Source organism: Micromys minutus (assembly GCF_963924665.1).
Source record: "Micromys minutus genome assembly, chromosome: 8".
Lineage (NCBI taxonomy): Eukaryota > Metazoa > Chordata > Mammalia > Rodentia > Muridae > Micromys > Micromys minutus.
The window spans coordinates 46713186-46728755 of record NC_137977.1 but is presented as its reverse complement, the minus strand read 5'-3'; the positions used below and the strand labels follow the sequence as shown (position 1 = coordinate 46728755).

Sequence of the window (15570 nt, the reverse complement as noted above, 5' to 3'; positions counted from 1 at the left end):
CCTCCATTTGGAGATCACCAGAATATACTCCACAGCTGGGTATGAAGCATTCACCTCCATGTGACAGTAAGAAGTCTCTGTTGCTTTAAGAATGGGTAACTTTCCCCTTGAGGTGGGGTCTTGCTGTATAGACCAAAACCTCTGAAACTCCTGACTTCCCCCTCTCTCTTTCCCCAGGGCTGGGATTGCTGGTATGTGCTACCATGTTTGACCTGTAAAGATGCTTAAACTCCTCTAAAGACTGTGGAGGAGTGAAGCCATGTGTATGGAAAATTTTCACAAATATTTCAGCTAAGTCATGGATGGTAGTGAACACAGAGGTCAGAGAATGGAGAGTTTAAAGCAAGCCGGGGCTACATGGTAGGAATCAGAAAGGGAGGGAGGGAGGGAGGGAAGATGGGTAGAAGGGAAGGAGGGAGGGAAGGAAATTGAAAAGGAACTTGAAGACTCATGAAGCACAAATGACCAAAGCTTGATGTTCAAATCTGGGGTAAGTTTGTGGGTATTTGATGTAATTCTCTACTTTTGGAAATTAGCAAACACTTTTATAATAAAACACAAAGTTTAAAAAGCTTATAAGAATTACAAGTATTCTAAGAACAAACAATTATCAAGTCAGTATATGAGGTCTAGAATATTGGACTGAATAAACTCAATAGACTTTTTAAGATTAAAAACAATCTCTAAACCCTGTGTGGTGGTGCATGCTTTTAACCCAGCACTCAGGACACAGAGGCAGGTGGCTGTCTGTGAGTTCAAGGCCAAACCCAGTCTACATAGAGAGTTCCAGGCCAGACCAAGCTGTCTAAAACAAAACAAGACGGAAACAGTGTCTAAGACCATTTGATGACAGAGATGCTGCATTTGCTTCCATCTCTCAACTCCTGATTCTTTAACTGTCCAGTGACCTGCATGACCGCTTCCTTCCTGAGCGCTGTGCCCTCTGCTGGCAGTGCGTCAGCTATTGGATGCAACAGGACTTGGATGCAGATGCGCCCCCTGGACTGGGGCTCCCTTCCGGCTGGTTCCCAGAAGCAGCTGTGAAGGACAGGAAAGCACACCACAGTTCAGAGGAAGCTGCAGCAAACCTGCCATTGACCCTCTTGGACCAAGTTCAAGGCTTGACATGTGCAGAGTGCAGACCTGAGCGAGGAGAAGCAGGGGAGCCGGAGGTTCTTCCCTACTGAGAAGCCACATGGAGTGACTAATGTCAGCCAACACCTGTGCGGCACAGAGCCGTAGGGACTGACTTGGGCGAGAGAACTCCAAAGGGGCAGTTCCCATTTAGCTCCAGCCCCTTTTATCCGGTCTACTGGTTGGGCCAGATCTTGAACTTTCAAAAAGGAAAGCTGAAAATCTCTTTTGTCTGCTTATTAGATCTGGAGTATCCCAACCTTAAAATGTGGCTAGCAAATTCACATTTTGAGGGAAGGCTCCTGGGCTGGAGAGATAGCTCGGGGATAGAGCACTTGCTAGGTATTTATTAGGCCTGGGTTCAACCCTCAGCACTGATATTTTAAAAAGGAAAAAACATAGGCCTCATGTTCACACAAACCTGCCCTTTTCCCAAAGACAACTTACACACTAGCTAAATCCACCCACAGGGGCAGTGAGACCCTGAGGAGATAGCAAAGGTGTCCCCATCTTCAAAGCTGCTCTTTTAGAATAACCCCAGCCTACTCATAGAAGAATTGGGTCTATGCGAGAACAGGGGGACACAAGCTTGGGAAGTCAGGCAGCCTATGGCAGGGACAAGAAACCAAGTCCTGTGAGGAAACAGAACACACAGCTAGACAAAGAGATAACTCAAGAAGGGCGGGGGCGATTGTGTTGTAAGATGCCACGTGACAGGAGCCGGGACAAATTCCATTTGAAGTTAGGATCAGTTGTATGCTCTGGTTCTTTGAAGTCTTGGCTTCTAGTCTCTGCTCCACCCTGACCAACTTCTCTTCCTGCACAAAGCCTTTGTCAATCCGTCTCTGTCTCTTCCTCTCTCTGATTATATTTACTAATTGGGGTGGCACACATGCACGTGTGGAGGTCAGAGGATTTGAGAATCAGCCCTCCCCTTCCACCTACTGAGGCAAGGTCTCTTGTTTCTGATACTCTGTGTACCCCAGGCCTCTGGGCTATCTCCCCCCCCCATCCTAATAAAGAAATGCTGAAGGTGCAGATTCGTGCTGCTCTATCTGGCTTTTTATGGGCTCCAGGATTGGACTCAGGTCATCAGATTTACACAGCAAGCACTTTCATGAGCTAAGCCATCTTGCTAGCCCTGCTTCCCACCGTGTGTGTGTGTGTGTGTGTGTGTGTGTGTGTCTGTGTGTGTGTCTGTGTGTGTCTGTGCTCATTTTGTCCTGTATTAAGAGACGGCTGGTCTTGAAATCAAAGTAATTTTAGTAATTTCCTTATCTTAGTCTCCTGAGTGCTGGGATTACAAGCTTAACTTCACACAACTCCCCTGTATCCCTGGTTATGTGTGGAAGGGAGGTGGGTGGGATATGCATTCATATGTTTGAGTTCAGATGTTGTGTGCCATGGTACACATGTAGAGAAGAAGGTCAAAGGATAACTTCAGGTGTCAGATCTCACCATATTTCAAACAGGGTCTCTTATTCATTATTTATGGCTAACTGGCCTGTGATCTCACCCTCCTTCCTCCCCTCCCCCTCTCCCCCTTTCTTATGGCATCTGTATGTAGTTCTGGAGATCTGACCTGAGCCTCTATACATGGTACTTAATGTGAACGTGGGCGGGCCCCCTGCTGGGCTCCGCCCTGGGCAGTGTGGGGTGCTTCTGAAGTTGCCGCTAATAGCTTTAAAAGCCAAATGCACTTTGAGTTCAAGGGAGATCTTCCCAGCCATATACTGAATGAGGGTGCTGTGAAGGATAATGTAGCCTTAGTATACAAACCAAACCCCGCGGCGGTAAAGCGAGGATTCAAGTAGACACAAGGCCAGAAAGTCAGCTTTTAAAATTCCTTCCAACTAATAATTCCAGGCACGAATGTCTGCAGTCTTAAAATCAGAGTCTGAGGACCCTAGAGCATCCCTCAGCCTCTGTCTGGGGACCGGATTCTGCCCCACACTGACTTGGCCACACTTCACCTCCAGCAGGCTCAGTGCCCTCCCACACAGAATGGAGACACCACCAAGCTCAGATCCACTGCATGCACACAATAAAAGTGCACCTGGCCAAGGCTCTGCCTTGCCTCTTCTGCCCACCTTGCTTGGCTGCCTGCTGCTTCTGCTTGTCCTCCTCCAGTGCCTTCATCTTGGCCTCATACTCATCAGCCAGGGCCTTCCATTCCTTGCGGTTGTTGGTGATCCCATCCAGCATGGGTGTGATCTCCTCATGAAATCGGGAGAATTCCTGGGGAGGGGGAGTGGAGAAGTATATAGAACAGGAGGGAGGGAAGAGAGAGAGCAAAAGTCTACTTTATGTTCAAATGCAGGACCCTAGAGCATCCCGCAGCCTCTCTCTAGGGACCAGATTTTGCCACGTGCTGACTTCATGACTTGGCCACAACACTTCATCCCCAGCTGCTTCACTGAGACAGGGGCATTGCCCTACGATGCTGGATCAAGGTGGGGTACTGGAGTGAGCTGTCTCTCATGCCTGCTGACACTAGGGAGCCTTTCCTTCTCCTGCTTGGGACCCTGAGTCCCCATTAGATGTCTCCAAAGCCCTCTCTAATCAATTCCCACTTCCCTATAATGGCTCCTTTTGCCTGCTTCTTCTAGAGGACGACACCTACAGATGGCAGGAACACTGCATGGGTCACCCCCTCAGTGGGTTCTGAATTAGCACTGGTCTGGAACACAGAGCTACTTCATAAATACTCAGTGAGTGAAACTGGGTTATTTAGATTATTCCTGTGAACTTCTACAACTTTAGGAATTGAATAATACCTTGAACACAGTACCCTGCTATCTATGGGGTAATCTATCTTCTTGGGTCTTTTGAGCCCTGCCCCCAGTGTGGGCTGTTTATAGTGAGAGAGACTGGAGTACAGGTTGGTGAAGTAGGTTTGCTGAAGTGAGAAGGCCCATTGCAACAGCAGCCAGGCAGGTCTTACTATGCCCAGAGATGCCTGAGTTGTGGTCCAGGCTCTACCAGAAGCTGTATGACTTTGGGATGGTTACTGCTGACGCTCACTCTCATCTAGATAGTAGGGTGGTGATGGCACCTACCCTAGTGTAGTTGGGATTAAGCAGGTAAACATGAAGCTCAGAATCCCCATTCATAGCTCCACTGCTGACAGTGGGAGCAGTGGTATGCTGTCCTCTTGAACAGATGGCCCATGGTCTGTGTAAGACGGAGATACTTGTGCCCCCCTCTGGGGGGGGGGGACCATTTGTTCTACTTCTATGCAAAAGAACTATAGCTCATATTGTAGGAAGCCCTGGCCTGGGTGTTAGGTGAGCCGGCTTCAGTCCTGCTCCATAGGTGGGTCCAGAGATTCTGGCCCTGTCACATCCTTTCTGACCTCCATTTCCTTATATATAATGTGGCCAAAAGACAAATAATTCATGGGAGGTACAGTCAGGCATGGTGATGTAGTGATGTTACACCAGCACTTGGGAGGCTGAGGCAGGAGGATCATGAGTTGGAGATTATCCCAGGCAACATAGCCAGACCAAGCCTCAAAAATGAAGAGGCGGAGGTAGATAGTAGAAATGGGGAGGGGGGGTGAGCCTCTCAAGAAGGGACTAACCTAAATAAGAACTCCAAGAGGAACTCCACCTTACCTTTTCACAATGATATTGTGTCTGTAAAAGCTGAAGCCTAGTCATTTGTCCCATCAGTATTCATTGAGCAAGCAGGAAGAGTGAGCTCCAGGCTTCAGCTGGAGGTACTGTCACTCCCCTCTATAGAGCAGTCCTGAGAACCAAGGGCCACCGGAGATAACCGCAAAGCATCGTGTGATTGCCCTGCTGAGGACTCTGAGGAAGCCTACCTTATAGACAAAAGTGCACACAAAGTCGATGAAGCCGACTTGAAGCTTGGGAAGTTCATCGGCCTTGTTTCTGTCCATCATGGGCTGTCAAGGGAGAGAAAGAGTTAATGACATGGGGCCATCACGGGGATTCGCCGGACCCAAGAAATAATTGTGCAAGAAAGGAAGAAAGAAGAACTAGGAGTGGTAGGACCAGGCTGTAATCACGTGTTCAAAGCCATCCTCAACCTATAGTGAGCCTGAGGCTGGTCTGCCGTGTGTGAGACTCTGTTTCAAAAATCAAATTAAAACTAAGAACCTAAACTCACCAAGCTTCCGGATTTGACTAGCAATTTGGAGAAAATATGGAAGACAGAGGGGGATGTGTTAATGAGCATGCAGAATGTAAGTGACCAAGGCAGAGTATGGGAAACACTAGCCAAACAAACAGCCACTGTTTTATCAATTACATGGCAGGGGTTGGGGGGGGTATGAGGGGTTGGAGGGTGGAGAGGAGGAGAGAGAAGGAGGGGAGAGAAGAGAAGAAAAAGGGAGGAGCAAGCAACCTGAGAACAGCATGCTTTGCTAGCTGTTGACTCGGGCTGACCATACTGAGAGGTCACTAACTAGTCAGGCAACATTTTGAAATATTAAAAGAACAAAACCAAACAAAGGAAGATGGTGGTGCTGAGACCAAAGTAGATTGAGATGAATATTAGCAAGTGGTCTAGAAAGCATTCTTATCATATTTTGGCAAGAAATGTGGCTGTTTCTCTCTCTCTCTCTCTCTCTCTCTCTCTCTCTCTCTCTCTCTCACACACACACACACACACACACACACACCACCACCACCACCACCCCCACCCCATCCTTAAAATCTGCCTAAGGCAAGAGAAGAGAGGAGGAAGGAGGAAGACCCAGGTCCTTGGGACTGTTCATGTTCTTTTTCACACTCCGCCTGTTCCGCCTGCCCTGCCCTCTCCCTGGACTTCCACTGAAGGCAAAGGTGGTGACCCATAAACTCTCACAGTTCAGCCTATTTCTCATCTGTGGGTTGTCTTTTTTATTCCTCCCAGAGCCAGCTTCCTAGCTTCACCCTCGGGCCTTTGGGGACAGTTCCTGTCAGACGCCATCAAGTCAGCTCTCTGTGGTAAGATAAGTTCCCAGATAGACAAGCTTCCTCCAGCTGGCTCTGTGCAGATAGAAGGGAGCCAGGGTAAGTAACCCCTGTTCCTGTTTCTGAAGGAGCATCAGATTGGTATCCACTGGTCAAGCTCTACTTAGCTAAGGACCTACATGCTGACAGCAAGGCTCTCAAACTGCAGAGGGGGTAAATAATTGCAGAGCACATATTTCTGGCCCCCATTTCTGTTCTCAAAGAATGAGGTCTTCTACAAACCACGTACCATTTCAGAGAACCACTGTGCTAGTAAAAGATCATCCCAAAGTAAAGACACACAGAGGTCACACCTCTGGGTCAGGAAAAAATGGTACTCTCTTGACATCTGTCCTTTGACTACTCACAATGGGATTCTGTTGCAGCACTGTGCGCTCCAGGTCACCTTGCTCCCAGAATTCAGCAGCCACCAGCAGAGCCACCTGCAACGGATGGACCCCATCACATACACATGCAAAGGGGGAAAGTCCACCCCTTCCCTGGTGCTCCCACTCATCCCTGGAGAGACCAAGAGGGTGAGGTTGGACCAAGAGGGTCCAGCCTCAGTAACTGAGATCAGCTCCCTCTGCCAGGGCAAGAAGAGTCCATACCTTGCTCTGCACCTCCCATGGCTTGGTGATGGCTGAGAGATCACAGGCGGTCATCATCATGGCCCTGGGCAAACAGAATACTCTCAGTCCAAAGCCATTTAAAGCTACAAAACCATGTTAATTCAATTCCCCTCACTTTTCTCTGAAAAGTTACCAGTAGGTAACACCACCATTTTGGAAGGCAAAGGCTCACTCTTCCCATTGTAGCTGGAGTTTCAAGTCAGAGGTCGAGTCCTGCCTCTGTATATAACCAGAGGTTTGCCACTGGGCTCAGCTCTCTAGGCCTCCACTTTCCCATCTGTAACGAGAGTCATGTGTCTCTCGTAGGTTAGACACAAGGTTAAATAAAACAATGAACATGAAAGCAACCTGTAGCACCTAGTCATGGAGTGTGCACAGTGAACATGCTGGGTATCTATTCCTGTCGAGATCAAGCTGGGTTCTTACTCTATATTATACAAACTGTTTTCTCAGGCTGTGCCTTGCCCTGAGTGACTCCATTTTACTGAAAAGACAGAAGTCTGCACTTTGCTAGACATGCAAACATCGATTCCTAACTAGCGCCACGCATGTGGTACAGATTGATAGCTTATTCCCCAAAGTAAAAAAAGATGTCAGGTTGAAGAGATGGCTCAGCTGTTAGAATGCTTGCCTTGTAAGCATAGGACCCGAGTGTTGGCTCCTAGCACCAAGTCAGGCATTGTGAGATGCCGCTCTATAACCCAAACCCTAAAGGCGAGAGAACGGGGTGATCTTGGATACACTGGCCAGCCAGATAGCCAATGGGGAGCCTCAGGCTCAGTGAATGACCCTGCCTCACACTGATGGGAAGGCAGGCCATGAATTCCTTACACAGTGAGTACAGCAGAGAGTAGAAAGGGCTGGGACAGGGAAAAGCTAGAACCATAGAGGAGGAGAACAAGCAAACATTCCAGTCAGCGCCCTAGGCTTTGAGGCTGTGCTGGCTAATCTTAGGTCTACTTGATGCACAAGCTAGAGTTATCTGAAAGGAGGGAACTTCAACTGAGAAAATGCCTCCATAAGATCCAGCTGTAAGGCATTGTCTTACCCAAGGATTGATGGAAGAGAGCCCAACCCATTGTGGGCGGTTTCATCCCGGGGCTTGTGGTCCTGGGTTTTATAAGAAAGCAGGCTGAGCAAGCCAGGAGGAGCAAGGCAGTAATCAGCACCCACCATGGCCTTTGCATCAGTTCCTGCCTCCAGGTTCCTGCCCTGTTTAAGTTCCTGTCCTGACTTCCTTCAATGATGAACAGAGATATGAAAATGTAAGCCAAATAAACCCATTCTCTCCTACTTGCTTTTTGGTCATAGTGTTTTGTCAAAGCAATAGAACTAAAGCAGAGGTTAAGGCCCGTGTTGGGGCTTCACATGGTATGGGGTCAGTGAGGGAGGGAGACATGTCAGAGCTGTGTTTTAGGAAGAAACAAACAAACAAACCTGACTCTGATGCAAGGGCAGGGATTGGAGGCGAACAGTGGGGAAAGGTTGGACTTTGAACCAAATTGTCTGCTTAGACATTTTTAGAAGACCACTTTCTTCATCTTCATGTTTTCTTTTGTGTGTCTGAGTTTATACATGTCCCTGTGTACCCATGTATGTGTTTCAGCAGGTGCATCTGAGTATGCATGTGAAGAACAGAGTCCAAGGTCAGATGTCTTCTCCACTTTGTTTTTTGAAACAGGGTGTCTCACTGAAGCTGGGGCTTAAACTAGCTATTCTGACTGGGCAGAAAGCCTCAGGGTTCTTCCTACCTCCATCTCCCCAAATCCAGGGGTATAGGAGTGTACCTCCAGAGCTTATTTTTAACATGACTGCTAGGGATCTGAACTAAGGTGTTTGTGTTTGCAGGACAAGCGTTTTACTGTTGTCTGAGCTATCTCCCTAGCCGAGTAGATGACTTTTGTAACTAATCATCTATATATTGGAACATTTTATATCAGCTAGTCCAGGAAGCCACATGGGTCACTCATAAAACAGTAACAAGTTTAAATAAAATATTTAATTATGTAATGTGACATGTGACTTTTAGTGGGTAAGTTTTAAGGGGCATAAGCTTCCAGAAATGCTGTTTCATAGAAACGTCTTAAGGTGTGTGCATGTGTAAACAGATCAGGCAAATAAGCAGTCAGCTTTGCAAACAAGAGTCACCTCCTCCCTGATACTTGTCATTGTCCCCAGGTTAAACCCACAGGTGTGGCTTCAGGGGAGTACAGGATATTTGATTTACTTGGCTAAAAGATCACATGGAAACACTCCTGGAAGTTGGAGAAACACACCCATGTGTGTTATAGGTAGACTTGGTGTGTGTGTGAGCTGGAAGAAGGCCATGTAGCCCTAGAATAACTAATTCTAACTCACACCCTAAAGACAAGGCATTGCCCCCGCCAACCAACCCTGATGTGTCCTAGAGTCCCAAGTGCTGTGCAAGGAGTGGGGGGAATTCAGGGAGGCCCAGATGAAGCTCGTGGCCATTCCGGGATCACAGAGAAAAGCACTCACATAGCAATATGCTAAGAAGGACAATAAAGTGCAAGGCAAGGAAGAAAACACAGAGAGGGAGGGGAGGGGAGTGCCTATAGGTGAAAGCAACTGGTCTTGCCCTGGCCTAGAAATAACAGTCGAGCTGAGCAAGAGGCAGGGATAGGAGCTCTCTGCTATGGACCAAATGCTGTGCTCCCCCAAATCCATACATTGAAGCCTTAATCTCAATGTAATGGCATTAGGAAGTAAAGTCTTTTAGCAACCAATTAATGTTAGATCAGGATATGATGCTGTCATTAACTTGCTAAGGAAGGCAGAGGGAACACCTGGCACCAAAGTCCTGGTAACAGGAAGCCTGGTGGCATTCAGAAGGCTGGGGTATAGGAGGGAAAACCTTGGAAAACCCTTGAGAGCCTTGTCAAGAGAAGCCCAATCAAGCTGGGCAAGGTGGCCTACCCCTTTTCCCCAGGACTCAGCAGGCAGAGGTAGGGGGATCTCTGAGTCTAAGGTTAGCCTGGTCTACAGAGGGAGTTCCAGGACAGCCAGAGTTACACAAAGAAACTCTGTCTCAAGAAGAGAGGGGAGGAGGGGGGAATGGAGGGAGAGACCCTAGATGCGTGGGTACAGAACTTGCAGCGCGTGGGACATGGAGAGGTACAGGGCTGCATCCCCCAAAGTACAGGAAGATTTGATGGAAGAGGGACAAGGTCAGATTTACACACCACAGAGGTTGTGTTGTTGAATTTGCACTAGAGGAGCCCAGGAAGGAAGCTGTTGTGAGAAGGAGGTGGGAGATGGAGGTAGGTGTGGAACTGAGAGGATGTTTGTACAAGAAGACCCAGGAGAATCTTGAGGGCTCAGAAATCCGTGCCTGAGCCTCTTGTTAGGCCAAAGTCACGAATGGAGAAGGGATTGAAATTTAATGATTCCACACTGGGCTTTGGAATCAGACCCAACTGAGTCCTGCCCTTCCCTTCCCTTACATTGGCTAGAACGAGATGGCTAAGGTGTGACTTTCAGCTCAGTGTGTAAATAAGACTGTTGTACCAGGTTAGAATCTATGAAATTCTGGTTTTGTGGGTCAAAAGGAATTGGGTCTTTTTTTTTTATGTGGTTATGGTCGTTCCTCCTGAGAGGCATTAGGGCGAGCACAAAGCATGGTTTTGTAATAGCGCCCATTGTCCTCAGCTTCTCAAGTTAGCAAATTACCATTTAGTAGGGCAGCTGCTAGAAGAGTTCAGCTTGCTCAAGGGCAGCTGAGTTGTTCTTACCTGGTCCATCCACAGGCCCTTCCATAACTTGGCTGTGAAGCCCAGCGGCCTTCTCCCTGTCTTCTGGCTGACTTTCATGAGAAAGAATTCTAGCCCTCCAATTTTCAGAACTCTGCAGAAAGCTGGCTCACACACTTCCTGGGAGACCTTTTGTCATGGCCACAGTCCTGGGTAAGTTACCAGCTAAGTCACTTTTCTATGTCTCTGGATCTCTCCTTTCTTCTTTGTAAAACACTAGACCAAGGATTGATCAATTTTGTACAAAGGTCCCAGTAATGGGCATTTTAGGTTTTGCAGAAGGCATAGTCTCTGTTGCATCTCTCTGTTCAGCTCCATCTATGATGCAGGAGCAGCCATACATAATAAGAAAGCAGGGTGTGCTTCCTAGTCTTAGTAAATTTGACACATGCTAGAGTTATCTGAAAGGAGGGAAATTTAATTGGGAAAATGCTCCACAAAATTCAACTGTAAGGCATTTTCTTAATTAGTGATTGGTGGGGAAGGGCTCAACCTGTTATGGGTGGTGTCATCCCTGGGCTGGTGGTCCTGGGTTCTACAAGAAAGCAGACTGAGTAAGCCATGAGGAGCAATCCAATAAGCAGCACCCCTTCATGGCCTTTGCATCAACTCCTGTCCCAGATTCTTGCCCTGTTTTACTTCCTGCTCTGACTTCCTTCTAATGCTAAAGATTCACATATTTTTGTAAATTTATAAAAATACCTTAATTTTTAAATTGCTTATGTCAGAAGAAAACCAGATGTGGTGATTCATGTCTATAACCCTAACACTTGGGAAACTGGGGCAGAGGTATTGTTGTGACTTCCAGGCCAGCAGAGGTTATAAAAACAGCCTCAATAAATCAATCAATGAAGTCAGAAGAAAAAGGAAATGATAATAAATTTTTCAAGTTTATCTTTCCACCAATAAAGTCATAAGATATCATGTGTATTTATTTGCTAACTAATTTATTGATTGATTTTTATGGAGGAAGGCGCCACAAAGGCAAAAGAACCCACAGCCCAAAAAGTCAGAACATAGCTCTCCATCAAAGGATCAAATTTTATTTATGGACATGGAAGCTTTAGTTTCTTTGGGTGTGAAGTGATATTTTTAAATCCCACCCCCAACCACCTAAAAATCAGCACCAGGCATGGTGGCACACACTTTTGAGGTTTGGGAAAACAAATCTCTATTAATTTGAGGCTAGCTTGATATCTATTAAAATCAGGCAGCAGGCTGTACACCCCAGTCTTAAGGATGCTAAGGGTTTCCAACTCCTGTTTGGACACAATCAAGAAATGATAGCTGAAATTCAGAGGAGACAGAAAGGGCTTGATCTGCAGTGGGAAGTCATAACCTTGCCTCAAGAGTTGTTGGGACATCCTGGCCTTAAACTAATTAAGTAGGGCAACATAAGAACCAGGAAGGGGTCTGACACAGCGTTATGGCTCAGGACACAGCAAGGCGCTCAGTGTGGACCTCAGAACGCAGGAAGCTCACAATGTGAGTTCCTTTAAGAGAATCAAAGCACCTAATTCAGTGGAGATGGTTCTTTTTGCTGAACCCAAACTGCGAACCAAGACATCTTGGATTAGATGCTGGCCATAAAAAGAAAGGGCCGGGTCCTGGGGGAAAGTCTTACAGCTGCAGGGTGGGGCAGTTAGAAGATGCCTCTGGTACCCAAGCTTCCCTAAGCTTTTGGGAAAAAAGACACAATAACCTACCCTGGCCAAGGAGCAGAGGGGCGGGGAGATCTGGGGTGAGAGGATGCTGTGTAGAAGACATGCTTGCTGCTTCTCAGTGACTGGGGTCCTGAGCAGACTGTGATGACACACTGGAGGTTTTGTCTCATGGTTTAGAGACAAGGTTTCCTTTCACCAAGTGTTTAGAAAGGTGAAGTCTAAACTACAGGGGGATCTGACGCCCTCTTCAAGTGGCTATATATGCAGCAGAGCATTCATAAATTAAATAAACAAAATTTAAAAAAAAAAGAATTTACTTAAAAAAAAGTTTTGCTGGATGGCTGGTGGTAGACATGTCTTTAACCCCAGAACTTAGAAGGCAGAGGCAGGCAGATCTCTGAACTTGCGGACAGCCTGGTCTACAGAGGGAGTTCTAAAATAGCCAAATAGTATGTTGTCATCTTTCCTTTCCATGCCTCATCCCTCCCTGCCTTCTAACTAACCTTCGGATGTCTCAATTTTCCCTCCTCGCAAATCAACTCTGAGCTAACACTTAGTACCTGGAGTTAGCGCTGACTCAATGGATTTAAGTCTTCCGTCTCCCAAACTGCCCTCCCTTTGGAAGCTGAGTCTGGGTGTTGTGCCCTACATTAGCCCCTCTTCTGTCTGATCTGGCTTTAACCTGTCGTGAGGATATCCATAACATCCCTTCAGGTTCAACAATTTGCTGAGTCCGCTCACAAAACTCAGGGACCACTTTGCTCACGCCTGTCATGTGTTAAACCAACTGAGGAATGCAGGTGGAAGAGGAGCAGAGAAAGGCTGGCAGTGAAGACGTTCTCTTAGGGCATACAAGTATCCCAGGACCCCCGAGTGCTCGTTAATCCCAAAGTTCTCCAAACTCCCATGTTTAAGCCATTTTATGAAGATTTTATCTTGTAGGCATGAACTAAACCATGTGTCAATAGTAATTAACTTGACCCAGGTGTTCCCTGCCTCCCTAGAGGGTCGAAATGAGGCTATAAGTCACAGGCTTCTTGCAATAGGGTCTCTCTGAGAAGCAAGCCCCCATTCTGAAACTAGCTAGGCTCTTGCCAAGAGTGACCTCAGTAGAACAAAAGATACCATTACTACTCAGGAAAACCCAAGGCTCTTGGGGCACTCTGTGTGAGGAACTAGGGACAAAGACAAAATCTATATGTCATTATTTTGGAAATATTAGGAATATTTGGAAATAAGAGGAAACACCTGCTAAAAACTCCACCTATCTAAGCCATGCTGTAAAGCATTCCACTTACCCCCAGCTCAGCTCCAAGAAAATCCCCAAAATAACACTACCATCACCCCCATTGAGCTCAGGGGGGAACTGAGTCACAGGCTGGTGTAACCTGCTAGGGTCACACCACCAGTGAGTGAGGGTCAAGTCTCAAACTCAGACTGGTTGGTACTAAGGCTCTAGTTGTGTAATTGCCCCGCTCTACCAGGGTAAAAGGTGATTCTGACGAGAGACAGAGAAGCCAATGGAAGCAACTCAAAATGCCCCCACAGCAATGCTTCCTGGCCAGGGAGACTCCTGCCCCTCAGCATGCCTGCCACCATCTAAAATCATTTTGATAATCTCAGCTGGGGTGGAAAGTCTGCTACTGCTATAATAGGTAAAGCCCATAGGACACAAGACAGTCCCACAACCAAACGCCAATTTCCCTCCACATCAGTAGTCCTGAGGTTGTCAAGGCTGGCTTTCTGTGTCTTCCAACCATGTTGGCTGTAGATCTGCTTAAATAGTTTAAAACCTGTGAACTTTTAGAACAGTTGAAACTATTTCATCGTAGGTTCAAATATCTGCCAGGATCTAGCTGCATTGCATCATAAAAACTGGCAGCCAAAGGAAAGTATTACTTCATTCTTCAAAATCCAAAGGAACCTCAAGAATGTAGTAATTCAGCATCAACCATCATCATCTATGGCAGGAAAAAACAAAAACCAGGCTTTCTCCTTAAACTTACATTTCTACTTGACCTCTGCAGAACTGTATCCTAACACTGTGTATGCACAGATATGGTTTTTATCTGTGTATGCATGTTCACACTTCAGTCTTTCCTGACCACCCTTTCATATTACAGTAACCAAATATCTTAATTAGTTTCAGTTCTGATTTTTTTCTCACTGACTATAAGCCTTCGAGTGTGACTTTTCCCCCTTTGGATTAAGACTTACAGTTAGTCCAAAGAACAAAATATATTATCTATTTTAATAAGCAATTATTTGATACTCAAAGTAATCGATTTTGAAACTTCAGAGAGAAAAAGTAAGATTTTTAAAGACAGATAATAGGTGAATGTTTCTTACTGCTAGACTGATAAAAATCAGCATCTGTTTTATGGGCACTTTTCATTTTTATAAATGCCCTGGAGGTGGAAGGAGCTCCATTACTACAAATCACCATTCTTTGAAGTTTTCTGCATTAACTGTTAAGAGTTTCTTGTGATCGTTAACCGAATGATCCATCTACTGACAGTTCAATTACATTCTCCTTCCATTTTGTTGTAAGCCAACACTCAAGTCTTACATCTTCCATTTCTGGGATGCATGCCATGAAGACAGAACAAAAGGCTTCTCAGAGGACTATTAATTATACCTCTGGCATTTCTTTAGAAGCCCTGTGTTAATCCAAGATACTAAAAATGAGCAGGTATATTAAAACAGTATTATTTCTAAGACATCTTTTCCAGTGTTATATTTTTATAAAGGGATTTTATCTTATAACAAGTTCCAATATTGCTTTTAACGGAACTTTGAAGCTTCATATTTAACTCACTTAACTTATGGAAATGCATGCTGAATGACATCACTAAGAACCACAGGTTCGTGCCATCGACTAAGCCACACCAGAGTCCGACCTGTAACTTCTCAATTCAATAAGCACAGTACAATGCATCTCAGTGATATCTCTTTAGTCCTTCAATTGTAATGTTCTCCTCTTGTTCTTCTCATTTATTTTTAATTCTAAGAATAGTAGAGATAGATGTGCAGGTATATAGGATAGGTGGATGGGCAGTTGGATGGACGGATGGATGGATGGATGGACAGACAAATAGTGTTATGGTTTGGATCTCGAATACTCCCTAAAGACCCAAAGGCTTGGTCTCTAATCCTCAGCACACCTGTAAAGTGTGTATATGGTGGATAGGAGGTGGGGTTGGATCAGTCGGGGTGTGCCGTTTCCTCCTCTTTCTTTGCTTCTTGGTCACCATAAGGAGAGCAGACCAGGTCTTCTATGACACATGGTATGGCCGTGATGTACTGTGCAACTAAAAGCCCAAAGCAAGGGCCAAGTGACCGCAGACTGAAGCGTCTGAAACTGTGACTCACAGCAGAGGTTCCCTCCTCCACTGTTTTGCATCACAGC

The 15570-nt window shown here is 46.1% G+C and overlaps 1 protein-coding gene across 2 annotated transcripts in view; it reads right to left on the bottom strand.

Moving 5' to 3' along the window:
- Positions 1-825: 825 nt before the first annotated feature.
- PDE6A (phosphodiesterase 6A) overlaps positions 826-15570 on the bottom strand; it is a gene marked incomplete at its 5' end in the record, with an annotated part of 62419 nt that continues 47674 nt past the window's right edge. For both annotated transcript variants that reach the window (XM_080920447.1, XM_080920448.1), the window contains 5 exons: positions 826-1038; positions 3225-3372; positions 4961-5044; positions 6464-6538; positions 6707-6770. In XM_080920447.1, coding sequence (XP_080776573.1) covers positions 962-1038; positions 3225-3372; positions 4961-5044; positions 6464-6538; positions 6707-6770 — 448 coding nt within the window. In that variant the 3' untranslated portion in view covers positions 826-961. The remainder of the gene's footprint in view (positions 1039-3224; positions 3373-4960; positions 5045-6463; positions 6539-6706; positions 6771-15570) is intronic.